Consider the following 18,276-nt stretch of genomic DNA (forward strand, 5'->3'; position numbering starts at 1 on the left):
GGTAGTAACCGGTCCGCGTTTCCTCTTCATCGAGTTTTTTTAAGAGTTATTTAAGTAGCCTGTTTTTAATTAATTAAAACGATTAAGTGATTCATAAGTTATTAAAAACACGGACTTTGGGTTTTATGAGCTGAAAGAATTTGATTTTTCTGTTTCGGGCCGCCAGGGGCTGTAAGCTAGCGGGTGATCTTGCTAGCAACTTCCGGGTAGGGCTTTGTTGCCTGCCCTGCTTCCGGTCAGTACTTATCTCGTCCCGCGGGATCTTTGGTGAGAAGTTTATGTAGTTTGCAGCTCGTCCCGGACGGTCAGGGACAGGTCTCCACGGGGGTCACAGGACCTGAAGGACGCAACCGAAGATTTACAACATGAGGCTGGGCGGCGTGCTGGCGTGCGTGATCGTGATGCTGGTGCAGGAGTCCTGGTGTGACACCCCGGCCAACTGCACGTACGAGCAGCTTCTGGGCACCTGGGTGTTCCAGGTGTCCAGAGGAGGCCACGACAAGAACGTCAACTGCTCTGCTGAAGGTAACGACCATCCACGCGTGGGTTTCATCTTCCAAAATAATACTACTACTACATCACAGTTATTAGTGCAATGACGGTTGCAATATCTTCAGGTACTTCTTGATGGACCCTTGGACATCCATCCTTCACCCAGGGGTTCAATGTGAAGTCGAACTGTGAAAATCCCAGACGGTGCATTTAATACTGATTGTTCCTCCTTAGCCCTAGGCGAGACCTTGGTGACGGTGACCCTGGACAAGCTCTCCGTGGCCACGGACAAGCTGGGCAATCAGGGCTTCTTCACCCTGGTCTACAACCAGGGCTTCGAGGTGGTCCTCAATGGCTACAAGTGGTTTGCCTTCTTCAAGGTGAGCGGGAGTGAGAATGTGAGGCGAAAGTGAAAACAAAAAGTCACAACATCAGATCTGGCAGTAAAGATTTTATTAACACATCAAAGTCTAATGTTAGCTGCTAAAGTGTGTGTGTGTGTGTGTGTGTGTGTGTGTGTGTGTGTGTGTGTGTGTGTGTGTGTGTGTGTGTGTGTGTGTGTTGCTCACATGACACTGACAAGGAAGTGTGACCGCCTTTTTCTACCTCTAGAAAAAGGCTGTTGGCGTCTCATTGCACTTCCTCATTTTTCTCCCTGAGTCTTGGAGAATATTCCTCTGAACATTTCTCAGTAGGCTTGTGTTCTCCTCTTGCAGTACTCTGAGGAGGGCCAGAATGTCACCAGCCTCTGCGACCAGACGTTCCCCGGATGGGTCCACGACGTACTGGGGAACAACTGGGCCTGTTTTGTCGGGAAGCGCGTGGAACCAGTGGCGCCGCAGACAAACCTCCGACCCCGGGCCAGCAGCAAGTGAGAACCAGACACTGGGTTTGGGTTCTCCAATCTTGGCTCTGTCCTTGTTCTCTTTTTTGGGTCCTACTTTATCTTCTCCTGCCTCAGTTCTCCATCATCTCCATAGTCATCAGGTTGATTGAAGACTCTATATTGCCCATAGGTTTGGATGAGAGCGTGAATGATTGGATGTTTCTGAAAGATTGACAGGTGGCTGGTCCGGGTTAAGCCCTGCCTCTCGCCCAATCCAACAGGGATTGAGCCTGTCACCTTTGTGACAGTGCCAACAACTTTAAAAATAAAAAAATCTGCTCCACATCTGAGTCCACAAAAACGACGCGACAAAAATGCAAGGACCTTTGTCTCTCTCGTGGATTCAAACCTTGTTCTCCTTGAGTCAAGATGTTGACATGCTACCTAACATAAGTGCCATCAGCATTCGATGACCGGGTCACTCCAAGCTCACTCCTTGTTGTCTCCACCCCCTGACTCCAGGTTGCTTCAGAGGCCGTATAAAACCAATCTGGACATGGTCACCGGCATCAACGCAGCTCAACGTTCCTGGAGGGCCGCCGTCTACCCGGAGTACGAGATGCTCAGCCTGCAGGAGCTGCTCCTCCAGGCAGGAGGTCCCGCCTCACGAGTCCCCATGTGAGGCTCCTAATTTCTGTTTCACTCAAATCATTTTAAACCTATTGGGGTCTGCTTTCTCACCCCTCGCTGGTTCAACCGCCATCACCTCACTTTGATATGTGGTGGTCCTGCTCTTCCTCACAGGCGCGTCCATCCCAGGCCTTCCTCAGTTGAGGAGGCCAAGGTGGCAGCGGCGCTGCCTGAGCACTGGGACTGGAGGAACGTCAGCGGCGTCAACTTTGTTAGCCCCGTGAGGAACCAAGGTGAAGACCGTTGACTGAGTGGACAAGTCAAGCGTTCTCTCTGCCCTTTCTTTTTTTGCTGTTACATGATAATAGAGGCTGATTTTGTGGTTTGGGGTATTCCTGCATTTTCAATGTTCTCCTGCCTGGTTCTCCATCTTCCTTTCCCACAGTCCAAAAACATTGGTCCACCAAAGACTAAATTGTCTAAGTGCGAATGAGAGGGTGAATGGCTGGATGTCTCCATATGATTGAAAAGTCACAGGTGAAACGCCACCTCTCACCTACTGCCAGGTGCCCTGCCCCTCCTCCCCACTCGCCGCCTGGCCCTGTTTTCAGGATTATTAGCATAGGAGATAATTTATGAATGCATGAATAAGCAGTAAGGTGACATCATGCCAGGCCTACGGTCCTCAGGTATGGGAGTACATGTGTGAAAGTACATGTATGGGAGTGCAACTGTGGTAGCACAGGTATAGGACTATATGTGTGGGAGTACATCTGTGGAACAACAATTATGGGAGTGCATGTGTGGAAGTACAGGTGTTCTGTATCTCTTCCAGGACAGTGCGGCAGCTGCTACTCCTTCGCCTCCATGGGGATGCTGGAAGCTCGCATCCGCATTCTGACCAACAACAGTGAGACCCCCACCCTGAGCCCCCAGCAGGTGGTATCCTGCTCTGAGTATTCTCAAGGTAAACACCTGCTTGTTGTTGGGATTCTTCTGAACCCTGAAGGAGTTGCTCCTCAGCCACAGAAGAAGAATGGATCAGAGATGTCGCCAGAGGAGGTGCAGTTTTGTCTCCTTTGACTCTAACCAGCAGCTTCAGATGCTCGTCCCTTTTTCACCCAGGCTGTGATGGTGGCTTCCCCTACCTGATCGGGAAGTACATCCAGGACTTTGGCATCGTGGACGAGTCGTGCTTCCCCTACGTTGGGAAGGACACGCCCTGCGGCGTCCCGCAGAACTGCCGCCGCCTGTACACTGCAGAGTACAAGTACGTGGGCGGGTTCTACGGCGGGTGCAGCGAGGCGGCCATGATGGTGGAGCTGGTCAAGAACGGACCCATGGCAGTGGCCTTTGAGGTAAGGTGTGTCTTTAAATAACACCTGTATATGTCAGACTAGCTTTTGCAATTATAGCTTACTGGTTGTAGCAGAGTTCAGAACCTAGAACATTCTCTGGTCAATGCCAGGTTCTCCTGTCTGGGTTCTCTCCAGGTTCTCCATCTTCCTCCCCTAGTGCTAAAACAGTTGGTTGGTCCATTGACCAGGTTCTCTCTATGTGGAGTGTCCAGGTTCTTCTACCTGGGTTTTCTCTGTGTTCTTGCCTGGCTTCTCTCCGGGTTCTCTGTCCTTTCCGCCCTCTGTTCAAAACAACCAGCCATGCCCATTGAAGACTAAATTGTCTGCAGGTGTGGATGAGAGGGTGAACGTTCGGACACATGATTGACAGGTCGGCCTGTCACCTAATGTCCGTCTGCAAGATAACTAGCAGTAGATACATTGTATGAGTGGTTTTAAGTCAAATCAGTAATAAGGATCGTCTTCATCCCAAGAAGTCATCAGACCTGAATTCTGATTGGTCGCTCCCTCCAGGTGTATCCCGACTTCATGAACTACAAGGAGGGCATCTACCACCACACAGGCCTGCGGGATGCCTTCAACCCCTTCGAGCTGACCAACCACGCCGTGCTGCTGGTGGGCTACGGCCGCTGCCACATGACGGGCCAGAAGTACTGGATCGTGAAGAACAGCTGGGGCATGGGCTGGGGCGAGGGCGGCTACTTCCGCATCCGGCGCGGCAGCGATGAATGTGCCATTGAGAGCATCGCAGTGGCGGCCGCCCCCATCCCCGCGCTGTGAGGACTTCGGCTGGGAGTTGACTGGATGAGTTTCACGACTGCTGCTGCTGCCATGTTTTTTTAACTTCTTTTAATTATGAAAGCGCAGGAAATGCTAAGCTAATGTGCACTGAATGATGTAGCTTGACTTTTTTTTAAAAAGGGAGGAGAAGAGATTAAAAAAGGGAATGCCAAAAATCCACAGTCAATCATATCTCCAGTGGTACTTGAAATTGTTGTTTTACTGCAGTACATCCGGAGTACTGCAGTACTTTCTGACTGGCCCGGAAAATGGCCGCCGAGGAATCTTTGCTTCTCAGGGAAGCGCGGCCAGCTCTTTTAACCTCCTTCAACTTGCCAGGATCACAAACAGGCGCGTTATATTGACTTTCTTTTTGGGAAAATAAAAACTCGTCAAGACAACCGGGTGTGTGTGATTGTTTGACAGCAAAAGGTGGGATGTTGGATTTGGTCTCCTTGCAGGACTGAGGTTCCGGGGGTTCCCACTGTGTGTGTTCTCCGGGTTCTCCATCTTTGTCCTACAGTCTAAATAAAAAGGGTAGGTTCAATGACTAGGTTCTCTCTATATGGACTCTTGATGTTTTCCTGCCTGGTTTCTCTCCCATGTTCTCTGTCATCCTCCCACAGCCAGAGGATTTGTTTACCAGGTTCTTCATCTCCATGTCCTCCTGCCTTGCTGCACCTCTGGGTTCCTCCCACTTCCCAAAACCAGTCGATGGTTCATCGAAGACTAAATCGTCCGCAGGCGTGAATGAGAGGGTGAATTATTTCACGTCTTTTTAATGATTGACAGGTGACCTGTCCTGGTTGAGCCCCGCCACTTGCTCCACTGTCAGTTCGGCTTGGCTTAGCTCTGCCCCTACCTTTCATATGACCTTCTCAACAGGATTCCAGTGCAGAGAATGAATTAATGTGCACGAGTTCCAACAGCTTCATGTGTGGATCAGTGATGAGGTGGTGAGGACTTTGTTGAACTTCAGGCTGGTATGAAGTCAGTGTTGAGCTCCATCGGATGCGCATTCAATCAGAGAGGGAAATGAGATTGTATTTAAAGAATTTCAGTGATGATATATCAATTTTTGGAGGTTGTCTGGCCTGAAGAGGCAGCTGCAAGGCCCTTTTTGGTGGTGCTTCTCTGGATAAGTTCTACCTTCTAAGGTCAGTGAAGCGCTCTGGAACAGATACAATCATATTTTTGCTAGTTTATTTTTGGCGATATTTGATTCAATATTCCAATTCTTTTTCTGTTTCATACACATTTACTGCTTACAATCGCATTTTCAGTCATGAGGTGTTAAAAATCCTTTTCAAAACTCAAACTAATTAAAACATCTAAGGTCTTCATGACCAACCTGGCTTTAAGAAGCAGTGACAAAGAGTTACTGCCAGCCAATGTAAAAAGTGAAGTCATTTAGGTGTTTTAAGACAGGAGGCAAATAATGGGGAGTATAATATAATATATGTGATTTATTCATATGAACCTGAATACAGCCTTTGGGTTAAGGCAACAAAATGCAGGTTACCATCTAACCAGAAGTGCAAGAAAGAAGCAGGTGCAGATAAAAAAATACATAAACAGCATGTACACGGTATATTATGTCAACAATTTGCAAGTGATGTAGAGACTGGGTCCTATAAACCCATTTCACAGATGCATTAAATGTAGTAGACTATAAACAGGAACTATGGACTTATTTTAGAAATGTACAGATGGTTAAAAAAAAAATTGTTGACATGGACGTTAAATTGTGCATAAATAAATATGGACATTAGCTGCCTAGGGTTAGGAAAACTAGAGTTGTTTGTGTGTGTGTGTGTGTGGGCAGGACAGACATTTGAATTGTCACAGCAGCATGCCAGAAAGTGTCGTAAACAGAAAAGTACAAAATATGTGATGTGGGGGGGAAAAAAAAAAAACTTCCTTTCATGAAAATTGCATTTATTTCCTGATTGATCTGTCTTTTTATTCTTCAGAATATTTCCCTCTCAGTGAACCAGGATACGTGTCGGGGTCTTCGGGTCCAAAAAATCCCCGCGGGCCTCATCAGATCTCTGCACGCCCCTGCGAGAAGGTTTGAGAAGAAGTTTAAGCAGGACAGCGCCTCCCTGCGTCCTGCACCCTCTGCCCAGGCGTCAATCCCTGGGCCAGGGGCGGACCCCCCACCACCCCCCAACACCCACCAATCCCCTCCTCCATTCCCCTCCATCCCGGCGCTCCGGCGGCTCCAGGCGCAGCCGTCGCGCTCCACGCAGGGCCATGCAGGGCGGCCACGCCAAGGAGCACCTCTACAAGATCCTCGTGATCGGGGACCTCGGCGTGGGCAAGACCAGCATCATCAAGCGCTACGTGCACCACAACTTCAGCCCCAACTACCGCGCCACCATCGGCGTGGACTTCGCCCTCAAGGTGCTCAACTGGGACCAGGAGACCGTGCGTCTGCAGCTGTGGGACATCGCAGGTACGCGCACACTCTTGACACGTAAAGGAAGTGCTGATAAAAGTAGAATGTGAAGCGGGGGGAGTCGATCGGATCGATTATCGGGATCGGATTTGATGATGTGATATCGGTGATCGTGTTCGAAAGTGTGGGTGAGCTGGAGGGAGGGGCGGGGGTGTTCACCCGGTGTTACGCAGCTGGGCGCGCACACACACACACACACACACACACACACACACACACACACACACACACACACACAGACTTGTATTGAACTGTTTAAACAGAACACCCTGAACGCACCACGATACTTTTATTCGTCCAGTTTTACAATTCATGCAATAATAATGACAATTATCATTATTATTTCCATCTTTTATTTGTTGTTTTTTTTATGTGGTTTTTCTGAAACCCTCACAGGCCGATTTTGGTGTTAAAATGAAGTGGATGAAGATGAGCTCCTAAAACATTAAATTCGAGCGCTCATCTCCAAATCTGCACAAATTCAAAGGGTGATCAAGTTTAAAATTTAAGTTAACTAAGTTGATTGATGACAGTCTCTGCTCTGTCAAATATTCTTTCGTTATGTGGCGTTAATAGCCCCCCCCCCCCAAAAAAAGACCCCTTGTGGCGGGGAGCGGAATTACACCCCCAACATGTGATTTAGAACATAAGCTGCTTGCTGTGTTGGAAACTGCTGGGGCGTTCAGACTCCCGCGGGACAGTCAGAGGGTTACGGTGTCATGGCGATGGCGGCGGCGCCCGGCGCTCTCACATGAGAGTCGGCTGAGGTCCTGGAGGATTCTCTGACCTGCAGCTCCGGTGCCTCCGAACAGCTTCTCCCCCTGGAGAGCGCGAGCAGTCATGTGTCTGCAGCTCATGTGAGCCAGATTTGAGGCCTGGGCTGCTGCGTTCAGGGGCCTCTTTTCTTTTTTCTTTTCGTTTTCATTGTGAAAGAGTGGTTGGCGGCGGCGGCGGCGGTGAGAGTTGCTGTAGGGATGAAGTCTACACCCATACACACACACACACACACATACACACATGGTGCATTTTGCTTTTTGCCATCACTGCAGGCCAAATCACTGCTGGTTTGAAAGCCATACTCCATAACAAACTTATTTTTGACACATCGCCTCAACAGGTAGTTCAATTTATTGCCCCTGAATCAATCCAGTGACATGTATGGGCCTTGAATATTCATTCATCCATTCATTCTCTACACCACTTATGGACCATCGGACCTCAGAGCCACGTGTAGACACAACCATCCATCCTCTGATTCACACATCTGGACGATTTAGGGTCTCAGATGAACCTCCTGCATGTGTTTGGACTGTTCGAGGAACCCGGAGAAACCCCATGCAGACACAAGCAGAACATGTAGACTCCGCACAGAAAGGCCCCCCTCTGATGTTCCAACCAGGGACCTTCTGGCTCAGAGGTGAATCCCTCTTTTGAACTGATCCTGAAGATCCCCCTAGTGGCTCTGACTAGAAGTGACCGAGATGGAAGCTCCTTCAGGGAGAAAGCGAACAACGACGGTGTTTGTTGAGAGCGGTGGGCGCACAGCATCCTGCGGCGAAGGCCAATTATCTTTGGTCGGGGGGACCCCCCACAATCCCCCTGTGCATGTGTGTGTGTGTGTGTGTGTGATTTCTTACCTCGTTGTACCTGAGAAAGCGCCATGACAACGCTGTCGCCGTGGCGTCTGTGTCGCAGGTCAGGAACGTTTCGGCAACATGACCCGCGTGTATTACCGCGAGGCCATGGGCGCCTTCATCGTCTTCGACATCACCAGGCCCGCCTCCTTCGAGGCCGTCGCCAAGTGGAAGGAGGACCTGGACTCCAAACTGACGCTCTCCAATGGAAAGCACGTCGCCACAGTGCTGCTCGCCAACAAGTGCGACCAGGGGCGGGACATACTGACCAACAACGGCATCAAGATGGAGGAGTTCTGCCAGGAGAACGGCTTCGTCGGCTGGTTTGAGACGTCCGCCAAGGTGAGGACACACACACACACACACACACACAGCTCTTCTTCCACCGTTAATCTCAGCAATTTTACACGTGAAATCGGTTTCTCGAACCGCACCAGACCAGAACGGAGTTGGGAGTGAAACCGCCCTGAAATTGGATTAGGATCGGCGTGAAACACCCTGACGGGCTGTGAATGGATGGTGTGTCCGGGGTTCGGATTGGTTATTTTTGCGGTTGCTGCAGGAATATCGCGAGGCTAAAAAAACAACAGAATAACAGAAAGCGATAACTACCAGTCGGAATATCAGGTTAATTTTAGCGAATTAGGCGGCATATTGTTGTTTTTACTTTGGCGGTGGATGTCACGGTGTCCCCTGTTGGAGGCATTGAAGTAAAACACTGTGCTGTTTTTTAAATCCGAAGCTGCACCCTCTCTTCTGCCACCGCAGTGGTTTTACCCACTTCTAGTCTAACGGGGGGGTCTTGGTTGTCACGGAGATAGTAGGAACCCAGGGTAGGAACAGCAGGTTCCAGGAGAACCTTTTTGTTTCCCTTTACGGTTCCTGCCAGGTTCCACGTGAGAACCTGATCTGCTGTTTTCGGACTGCGGGAGGAAGATGGAGAACATGGGAGAACCCAGGCAGGAGAACCTCGGAGAATTCCCCCCCGTGACTGCTTGGCTTTCAGATGATTTGTCCGCAAGGGAAGTGAGATCCTGCGAATCCTGAGTTGAATCAGCATCCTGCAGCAGGGGAGCACTTGGTTTTCATTTCCACGCTGCCCTGCTGTTGCTTACGTAGCGCTTTGACCCAGAAGAGTCACGGCAGGCGGGATTTCCAGGGTCTGCTTGTTGGTCCCGCAGTTGCTCAGTGGAGAAGATCTACGTCCTGACGGTGGTGGGACGTCAGATGAGGGTGGACGTGCTAACCACTCATCTTCTACCACAGAGCGTGGAAAACAAATGCACCCGAAGGGGAAAACAGCCGACGGAGCAGCTCCTTCTATCCAGATTCAGATCTATGGATTCAGTCAGTGGATTAACAGTAGAAGTGTGTGGGTGCAGTGTGTGTACATGTGTGAGTGTGTGACGGTGACACACCAACACCGGCACAAACCCTCTGGATGTCGCTGCCAGTGTGCATCAGGAATCTCACAGCCGGTTGACAAGGCGGAGAAAATAGATCCAAGACGTGCACACTCACACACACACACACACACACACACATACATAGTCACATATTATATATATATATATATGGCTGTTTTGAGTATTGGTGACTGTATTAATCAATTGGGATTGGAAATGAATAATCCGCAACAGCAAATCAATAACACGCCCACTTTGGATCTCCACCGTGGTTTTCTGTCAGGAGAACATCAACATTGACGAGGCGGCGAACTGCCTGGTGAAACACATCATCGCCAATGAGAACGATATGCTGCAGACGGAGGTGCCCGACACAGTCACCCCCCGGCTGGAGACGGACCAGGGCGGGACCTGCTCCTCCTGTTTCAGATCCCAGTAACCCGGCCCAGACCCACCACACCAGCTACACCCACTCCCACTCCCACACAATCCACCTTCACCCGGCGAGAAAGACGGAGGGAGGACTGCCGGCTCTTTTCCCTGCCATCAGCGAAAGGGGGAGGAGGAGGGTGGAGTGGGGTCAGCTTGCAGACGGATGGACGCCTCGTCGAAGGCGAGGGGCTCCGGCGCCTTCACGCTCCCACGGCGTAACCATGGAGACGTGGCTAACGAGTGCACGCTACCGGCACAGCAAACTGAGAGAGAGAGAGACTGCAACTGTGGTTGAGCGAGTTTGGCTCTAGTTACAAACCATTCCCCTTACTCTCTCTCTCTCTCATGCTCTCTCTTTCTCTCTTTCACTCCTTTCTTCCACTCTTTCTTTGGCCTCCATGGCCGGTTGCTTCCGTGGCCTCTCCGGGTACTCTTTTGCAAATTCACTTAGAGATAGCCCCCTCCCTCTGTAAAGCAGCTAAGCGTTAGCCTGCCTGTCACCGATTCCAGCTGGCTAGGCTAGCAGTTACCACAGTTGCCATAGGCATCTGTTAGACAAGCTAAGCTATCAGGAGTGGATGCATGGCGACCTCCAAGAGTGTGGGCTTGTCCTCACAAAACTATGCAAGAAGCCTCCAGTTGTTGGATTTTGAAAGGGTTTTGTCAACAGTTACCATAGGCATCTGTTAGCTAAGCTAAGCCAACCAGCGGTGGATGTAACATCTCCTTAGCCTTCGGCTGTTGTCATCGTGACCTCCCAAAGTGTCAGCTTGTCCTCTTGAAACTATCAGCCTCCTCTTGATGCATTATGACACGGTTAGGCTAAGTTACCATAGGCACCCATTAGCTAAGCTAAGTTAACTAGCAGTGCCTGAAACATCCTTTTAGCTAACTGCTGTCACCATAGCAACCTCCTAAAGTGTTCGCTTGTGCTCCAAAACTATGGAAGGAGCCTATACTTGTTGGATTTTGAAAGGGCTGGGCTAGCAGTTTCCATAAGCACCCATTAGCATTGCTAAGCTTACCAGCGGTGCATCTCCCAAAGTATCGCCACCCCCCCCCCCCCCCCACACACACACACATCCACACATGATAATCCCCTTTTCTAATCAAGTATACCCCCCCGCACTCACAGACACTTTCACATGTTTTATTTATATAAGCACTTCTATATGAAACATATCTCTATGGCAACCTCACGTTTGGATTGGAGCTGGTCCATATTGCAACACTACCATTATGTAATGAGAAAAGGGGTATTTATGTGGGGTATGTATTTTATCCCCCCCCCCCCCCCACACACACACACCGCCCCCGTAATTTAAATGGAGCTGGTTTTGTATTGAATTTCTACGCCGCTGTTCATAACTTGTAATATTTGTAATTATGACCAATGCACATATGTATGTATGTATGTATGTACATATTATTCCGCGGAGGTATCTCCACGGCGACCGATGCGCTCACGAGAATAAACCAGAACCCTCCCAAATGACGCTTTGCTTGTGTGTGTGTGTCAGTTTCTGATTTTTTTGCCAAAGCTAAGCCTGCAAGCTTCTGATAACCTGTCTGTTTATTATTTGGATGTTAGTTGTTCACCTGTTATCACATTTTTACCAGTACACCCTGCGTGCAAAATGGCCGCCCCCGACCAACTCTGCAGGTTTTTAGATCGCTCCCCAGACAGATGGGATATTGGCCTGGGGTTCTTGAGGCCTCATCGAGGACAGGAGGGGAACGGCCTCAGAGCCTGCAATATGACCCCATCCCATAATACGCTGAGAAGGTCATCGATTGACGGGTCACAAGAGAAGTGGACTCTGACCTTGGGCCCGAAGATCCAGGACGCCGCAACAACTGATGTTCTTTCTGCAGACCCAGAGGAGCTGCTGACTTCTTGTTGAGTGTGTGTGTGTGTGTGTGTGTGTGTGTGTGTGTGTGTGTGTGTGTGTGTGTGTGTGTGTGTGTGCACGCGCATGCATGGTATTATCAGCCTTTTGCAGAAGAGATACCATCAGAATGTTGCCTGGCCAAAAATCAAATGCACCTGGACTGGACTGGTGTGTGTGTGTGTGTGTGTGTGTGTGTGTGTGTGTGTGTGTGTGTGTGTGTGTGTGTGTGTGTGTGTGTGTGTGTGTGTGTGTGTGTGTGTGTGTGTGTGTGTGTGTGTGTGTTGGTGGGGGTTCTTTATCGCCATCATTATCATCGTCATTATCATCCTCATTTAACTAGTCTGATATTTGGATTGTCGTGGACAAAACTGGCGATCATCTCATCTGATGAGACGAGGCACCTCTACAGAACCGAGTGCTGTGATGTCATTTCCTCCTCCTCCCCCACCCTTTCTTTGAACACCCACGCGGGCAGCCTCCTCGCGCACACGTAAAAAACACACACACTGGGAGAGATGATCAGACAATTTCACAGGGATTCATCTGCTGCTTTTCGCCCCCTCTCTCTCTCCCTGTCTGCGTGGATGTCTCTCGCCCTCTCCTCGATAAGGGAAACCAGCCAAGGAGTGATACTTCTTGAAAAAAGAAAGAAAGGAGAGAGGGAGGGAGGAGGTGGAGGAGGAGGAGGAGAGCGGCAACACGGGACTGGAATCACAAGACCTGTGGGTCATAAGCTCCATGTGATCCCTAGAGAACCTCAGGAGCCCACCAGTTTCTCCAAGTTCTCCAAGATGGCTGCCCATGGCGCCACGCGTGTCGATGCAGGAGGAGGAGAAGGCGGCGGCGGCGGCCTGTGAATTGAACGCGCTGTAAGAGAGAATCAATGGAGTCTGCGGATGAATGAAAAACACGGGGCCGCTTCGCCGAGGCCGATCGATCGTCCTGAGTGTGTGAGCGTATATGCATGTGCCTACGTGTGTGTGTGTGTGTGTGTGTGTGTGTGTGTGTGTGTGTCGCTAGTTTGCTTGCAATGGTGTTTTACATCCTTTCACCATGTCACATGCCTTCTACTTGATTCCTGCACTGTTTGTCACAGACACAGGAAATTGCAGGTGTCGTGTTAAAAACAAAATGTTGGTGTTTCTATGTGTGTCTGTTGAAATACTCACAGGAATGCATTGTGCAAGTGCTTTCCCTCAGTGAGTGTCCTTGTTTGTTTATAAAGATTTTTACTTTGGAGGATGGTGGCAGGTTTCTCCACTTCCTGCTGGATAAAGTGGACTCACCGGTGGGTGACAGTGAGGCAGAGCTACTGATTTCCTCCATTTGGGATCCGTGGCGTGGTTCTGTTACAATGTGACTCCACCTTTTTGTAAGTTTTCATTCATTCATTTGTTCATTCATTCATGCATTCATTATTCCCCTTCCCCTGAACTCAGGGTCGAAGGTGGGCTGGAGTCTATCCCGACTGTCATTGGGCTACAACGTCTGATTCACCCACCAACCGCAGGGCCAGATATCGAGGCATATGACTATTCACTCATTCATTCACACGTCATATAGAGCCTTACAATCATTCACCCTCTCATTCACGCGTCCAGACAATTGAGGGTCTCCGGCGAAGCTACTGAGTGTGATTTATTACTTCTCTTAATAGTTGTATTGTTTAATAACGTCATATAGGCATTTAAGTGCACAGACGTTAAGCCATTTATTGCCATTTAAGCCATTTATTAACTTTCTTAATTGTATTTTGCTAATGATGTCCTCTGGAGGGCTCCGCTGGGCCCCCGCTGACCCGGATTTGGCCCGCGAGCCTCGGGTTTGACACGCCTTGTTAGTTAAGGATAAACCTGATAGGCGAGCGTTTCATGGAGCGCCATCGGTTTTCTGTTATTGGCTGCTCTCGAACCCATTCTTCAGACAAACAACTCGTATCATCTGAACTATGGGTGGAGCTTGATGGCTTTGCGTGGCAGTTTTGGCTCTTTTAGGTGGCCAATCACAATGCTAACCAATTTTGCTAGTTGCAACAGAGGTGAAAAAAATAAACTTGAATTGTTGTAGGCCTTCATCACATCTGCGTTACCTACGCCTCATTTCTCTTATATTGCCATTCTTTCTCCCCTCGGATGAATTTGCTGGAATCAAGAAGCCAATCACAGACACTCCTGTCTGTGCCCAAGCACAAATCTCCATACAACGCGAGCTCTGCTTCCTCACCCAACGCAGGTGGCGGTTAAGAAGGTTTTGTCCTTATCTGAGCCAGACAGCACTCCTACCTAGACTCCTGCCGAGCCAGAGGATCGTAAGTCATCTCTCCTTGAGAAGCTTCTTCTGCACATATATAAAGGAAGAGAGGAGGATGAGGAGGAGAAGGATGGCAGGCCGAGGGGCTCCTATGTCAGTCAGACGACACATTTTAAAGGAAGTTGGACGAGACATGCGTTCACATAAATAAAAGATTAATAGAATAAGCCTCTCTTTGAAGGTAGCAACACTGTGTGAAGGGAAACTGATAAATGCTGTCCTTACTCTAAGATGAAGAAGCAGAATCCATCCATCCGGGTCAACCCAGATACCCTTGTTCCCAGGGATACTTGGGATTCCAAAGGTGTCCTCGTGTCATACAGGATGTGTCACCTCTCTAGCCTGTTCTGGGTTGACCACACCTCTTTCCAGGAGGACATGCCTGGAGATGTCGAAAACCATCCTTGGTTTCTGTCAAGAAGGAGCAGTGGCTCTATGCCACTCACCTTCTTGCCCTCTTGTATTCTGTTGCTTGTATCTAGAACCTCGTACCTCCTCCTTTTTGTTCTGCTGCCCTGGAGTTCATGACCACAGGCGAGAGAAGAGTCATGGATGGAATGGCATATTGAGATGTTTGTCACAACCAAAGAATACAGTGCTGGCATCACTGCGGACACTGTTTCAAACCATCCGTCCATGCTACCCTCAATTGAGATCCTCCAAGTACAGTATACCCTTGTTTTTCGCGGGGGTTACGTTCCAAAAAGAACCCGTGATAGGCAAAATCTGTGAATTTTTTTTTTTTACAATTATTATACAATTAAATACTCTATTATACATTGCTGCTGTCGTCCTTATGTTTTTTTTCTTCCTTCTTTATGGAACGAACGGAAGATTAATTAATTCCGTAATGCCGACCTATAGCCGCATAGCTTTTACCTTCCCTTAGCATGTCCAGAAGTTTAACTTTATCTGCGATAGATAGCATCTTCCGCTGCCTTTTGGGCCCTGCAGCAGGTGCTTTTGTCGGCCCAGAGCGTTTTGTCAACATTATGGGTTTTAGAGAAACTCGAAATTGCGAGAGAATTTGCATGTACGTAATGTAAATTTGTGTCACGGGTCGGGCGGACTCGGGCAGGGAACCACACCACCAGAACTGGAGTTAGATCGAGTCTCTATTTCTGATCGGTATTCGGGGTTTCGCAGGGTCGGGGTCCGAAGGTCCAGAGGGGGCTCTCGCAGGGTGCCGGCCTCGCTGGAGTGGGGCATGTACCAGCGCTTCGTTCCGGCACTGGTAGACTCAGGAGCAGAGGGCAACTTCATAGACGAGACCCTATGGTTAAAGAGCAGATTCAGCGCCAGACCGTCCCAGTCCGCATCCGGATTTCAGGTAACCATTCCGAGTCAATCTCCTTTGCCATCCTGTCGGGACTTCATGCCCCCCTGGTGCTCGGGTTCCCCTGGCTGCAGCTACACAATCCCCACATCGACTGGACAGCCGGTAAGATCTGGACCCGGAGCAAATCATGTCATGTAACCTGTCTGACCTCCGCCCCAAACCCCGGTAGTCCCGCAGCCCCAGAGCGACCATCAACACCAGACCTATCCTGCGTCCCTCCCAATTATCATGACCTTGCCCCGGTCTTCGACAAAGACCAAGCCCTGACCCTCCCCCCTCACCGGCCTTATGACTGCGCCATAGACCTACAGCTGGACGCAGTTCTACCCAGAGGTCAACTATATAACCTGTCAAGACCCGAGAGGACTGCCATGGAAGAGTATATTAGAGATTCCCTGGCGGCTGGCATCCTCCTCCCCGGCCGGGGCGGGGTTCTTCTTTGTGGGGAAGAAGGATGGGGGCCTCAGACCCTGCGTGGACTACCGGGGTCTGAACAGGATCACCATCCGGAACAGGTACCCACTTCCCCTTATTGATTCGGCCTTTACCCGCCTCCATGGGGCCCAGATCTTCACTAAATTGGATCTAAGAAACGCGTATCATTTAGTTAGGATCCGGGAGGGAGATGAATGGAAGACGGCCTTTAATACGCCCCTGGGGCATTTCGAATATCTAGTAATACCCTTTGGCTTAACCAACGCCCCCGCCGTCTTCCAGCATCTTGTCAATGACGTCCTGCGGGACTTCTTGGGCCGATTTGTTTTTGTTTACTTGGACGACATCCTGATCTTCTCCCGCGGCGAGGAGGAGCACCGGCGGCACGTGAAACAGGTGTTGGAGCGCCTTCTAGAGAACCGCCTTTTCGTAAAGGTGGAGAAGTGTGCATTCCACATGCCGTCGGTGACCTTTTTGGGTTATATCATCGCTGCGGGGGAGATCGGTATGGACCCCTCCAAGATAGCGGCGGTGGAGGGTTTGGCCAGAGCCTGGGGGCCGCAAGCAGCTGCAGCGGTTCCTGGGCTTCGCCAATTTCTACCGCCGCTTCATTCAGAGCTACAGCCAAATTGCCGCACCCCTCACCGCACTCACCTCCAGCAAGATTCGCTTCTCATGGACCCCAGCCGCCCGCAACCCATTCCTGACCCTCAAGACTCAGTTCACCACCGCCCCAATCCTCACTCAACCCGACGCCTCACGTCAGTTTATCGTGGAGGTCGACCCCTCGAATACCGGAGTCTCAGCGCTCCGGCGGGGACAACAAGCCCCATCCCTGTGCCTTTTTTTTCCCAAAGAAGCTGTCGCCGGCCGAACGGAACTATGACGTGGGTAACCGGGAGCTGCTGGCCGTCAAGCTGGCGCTGGAGGAGTGGAGACACTGGCTGGAGGGGGCGGAGATGCCGTTCCTGGTCTGGACCGACCACCGGAACCTGGAGTACCTGCGGACCGCCAAAAGATTGAACCCCAGACAGGCCAGGTGGGCACTCTTTTTCGATTGTTTTAATTTTTCCTTGTCATACCGACCAGGCGATCGAAATATTAAGCCTGATGCCTTGTCCCGTGTCCACTCGAAAGAGGAGGGTTCTGAGTCACCCGAGCCCATCCCGTCTCTGTGCCGCCTGGCCGGCCTAGTCTGTAGAAGCCGTGGTCCAACAGGCTCAAAGGAACCAGGTATTTCCAGAGGCCGGGCCCCCGGGGACGACGTTCGTCCCGGAGACAGCCCGGGCCGACGTCCTCCGGTGGGCCCACTCCAGCCAGCTATCGTGCCACCCAGGGAGGTATAGAACTCTGAGGGTGGCGCAGCGGAGATTCTGGTGGCCCTCCATTTCCTGTGACTGCTGCCAGTACGTTTCAGCCTGCTCCGACTGTGCCCAGAACAAGTCCTCCACCCAACCTACCTCGGGGTGGTTACTGCCCCTCCCGATTCCCCGGAGACCTTGGTCCCACATTGCATTAGATTTTGTTACTGGTTTACCCCCCTCTAAGGGACACACAGTTATCCTGTCCATTATTGATAGTTTTTCTAAATTCACACAGCTCATTCCACTTCCCAAACTTCCCTCCACACTAGACACGGCTAAATTATTAGTCTCTCACGTTTTCCCCGTAGACATAGTTACCGATAGAGGTCCTCAGTTCACGTCCCGCGTTTGGAAAGCCTTTTGTTTAGCAATTGGGGCCAAGGTCAGCCTGTCGTCCGGATTCCACCCCTAAAGTAATGGCCAGACGGAGCAGCTGAACCAGGAGGTGGAGGCAGCCCTCCATTGCATCACCTCGAGAAACCCCAGCTCCTGGAGTGATCACCTTTCCTGGGTGGAGTACATGCACAACACCCTCCCCAGCACCGCTACCCAGCTCTCGCCTTTCCGTTGCACGTATGGCTACCAACCTCCCTTGGTTCCCGAGCACAAACAAGAGATCACGGTTCCCTCGATCGGCGTCCATCTCCGCAGGTGCGCTCAGACCTGGCGTCAGGCACGCGCCGCCCTCCTCCGTGCTTCCCGACGAACTCAGACCCAGGCTAACCGCCGCCGCTCCGAGGCGCCCCAAGTCACAAGGTTTGGCTATCAACCCTGGACCTTCCTCTGAAGGCATCCCCCAAAAAACTTTCCCCATGATTCATTGGCCATTCGAAATCACCGCAATTATCTATCCGTCGGCTATCCCTCTCCGACTCCCGCCTTCACTAAAGATCCACCCCACGTTTCCCACGTCAAAC

At 50.6% G+C, this 18,276-nt stretch overlaps 2 protein-coding genes across 2 annotated transcripts; both read left to right on the top strand.

Moving 5' to 3' along the window:
• Positions 1-204: 204 nt before the first annotated feature.
• Positions 205-4,487, top strand: ctsc (cathepsin C). The gene is made up of 8 exons (XM_086178882.1): positions 205-525; positions 727-872; positions 1,209-1,363; positions 1,841-1,996; positions 2,123-2,241; positions 2,784-2,915; positions 3,074-3,306; positions 3,820-4,487. The coding sequence occupies exons 1-8, from the start codon at positions 366-368 to the stop codon at positions 4,084-4,086; spliced, it is 1,368 nt and encodes a 455-aa protein (XP_086035008.1). The 5' UTR covers positions 205-365; the 3' UTR covers positions 4,087-4,487.
• A 1,847-nt stretch (positions 4,488-6,334) lies between these two features.
• On the top strand, positions 6,335-11,471 carry rab38a (RAB38a, member RAS oncogene family). Its single transcript, XM_086143611.1, has 3 exons — positions 6,335-6,544; positions 8,243-8,523; positions 9,871-11,471. Exons 1-3 carry the CDS (start codon positions 6,343-6,345, stop codon positions 10,024-10,026), a joined length of 639 nt encoding a protein of 212 aa, XP_085999737.1. The 5' UTR covers positions 6,335-6,342; the 3' UTR covers positions 10,027-11,471.
• The last annotated feature ends 6,805 nt before the right edge of the window (positions 11,472-18,276 follow it).

Source organism: Fistularia commersonii, chromosome 3, assembly GCF_037954325.1.
Source record: "Fistularia commersonii isolate RoL2024-O1a breed Wild chromosome 3, RoL_Fcom_v1.0, whole genome shotgun sequence".
Classification (NCBI taxonomy): domain Eukaryota; kingdom Metazoa; phylum Chordata; class Actinopteri; order Syngnathiformes; family Fistulariidae; genus Fistularia; species Fistularia commersonii.

Bases quoted from the DNA above. Each gene is read 5' to 3' on its own strand.
- rab38a (XM_086143611.1), top strand. From the start codon at position 6,343: ATGCAGGGCGGCCACGCCAAGGAGCACCTCTACAAGATCCTCGTGATC. The intron at 6,545-8,242 runs GTACGCGCACAC...TCTGTGTCGCAG, and splicing joins GCAGCTGTGGGACATCGCAG to GTCAGGAACGTTTCGGCAAC. The intron at 8,524-9,870 runs GTGAGGACACAC...GTTTTCTGTCAG, and splicing joins GGTTTGAGACGTCCGCCAAG to GAGAACATCAACATTGACGA.
- ctsc (XM_086178882.1), top strand. From the start codon at position 366: ATGAGGCTGGGCGGCGTGCTGGCGTGCGTGATCGTGATGCTGGTGCAG. The intron at 1,364-1,840 runs GTGAGAACCAGA...CCCTGACTCCAG, and splicing joins CGACCCCGGGCCAGCAGCAA to GTTGCTTCAGAGGCCGTATA. The intron at 2,916-3,073 runs GTAAACACCTGC...TTTTTCACCCAG, and splicing joins CTGCTCTGAGTATTCTCAAG to GCTGTGATGGTGGCTTCCCC.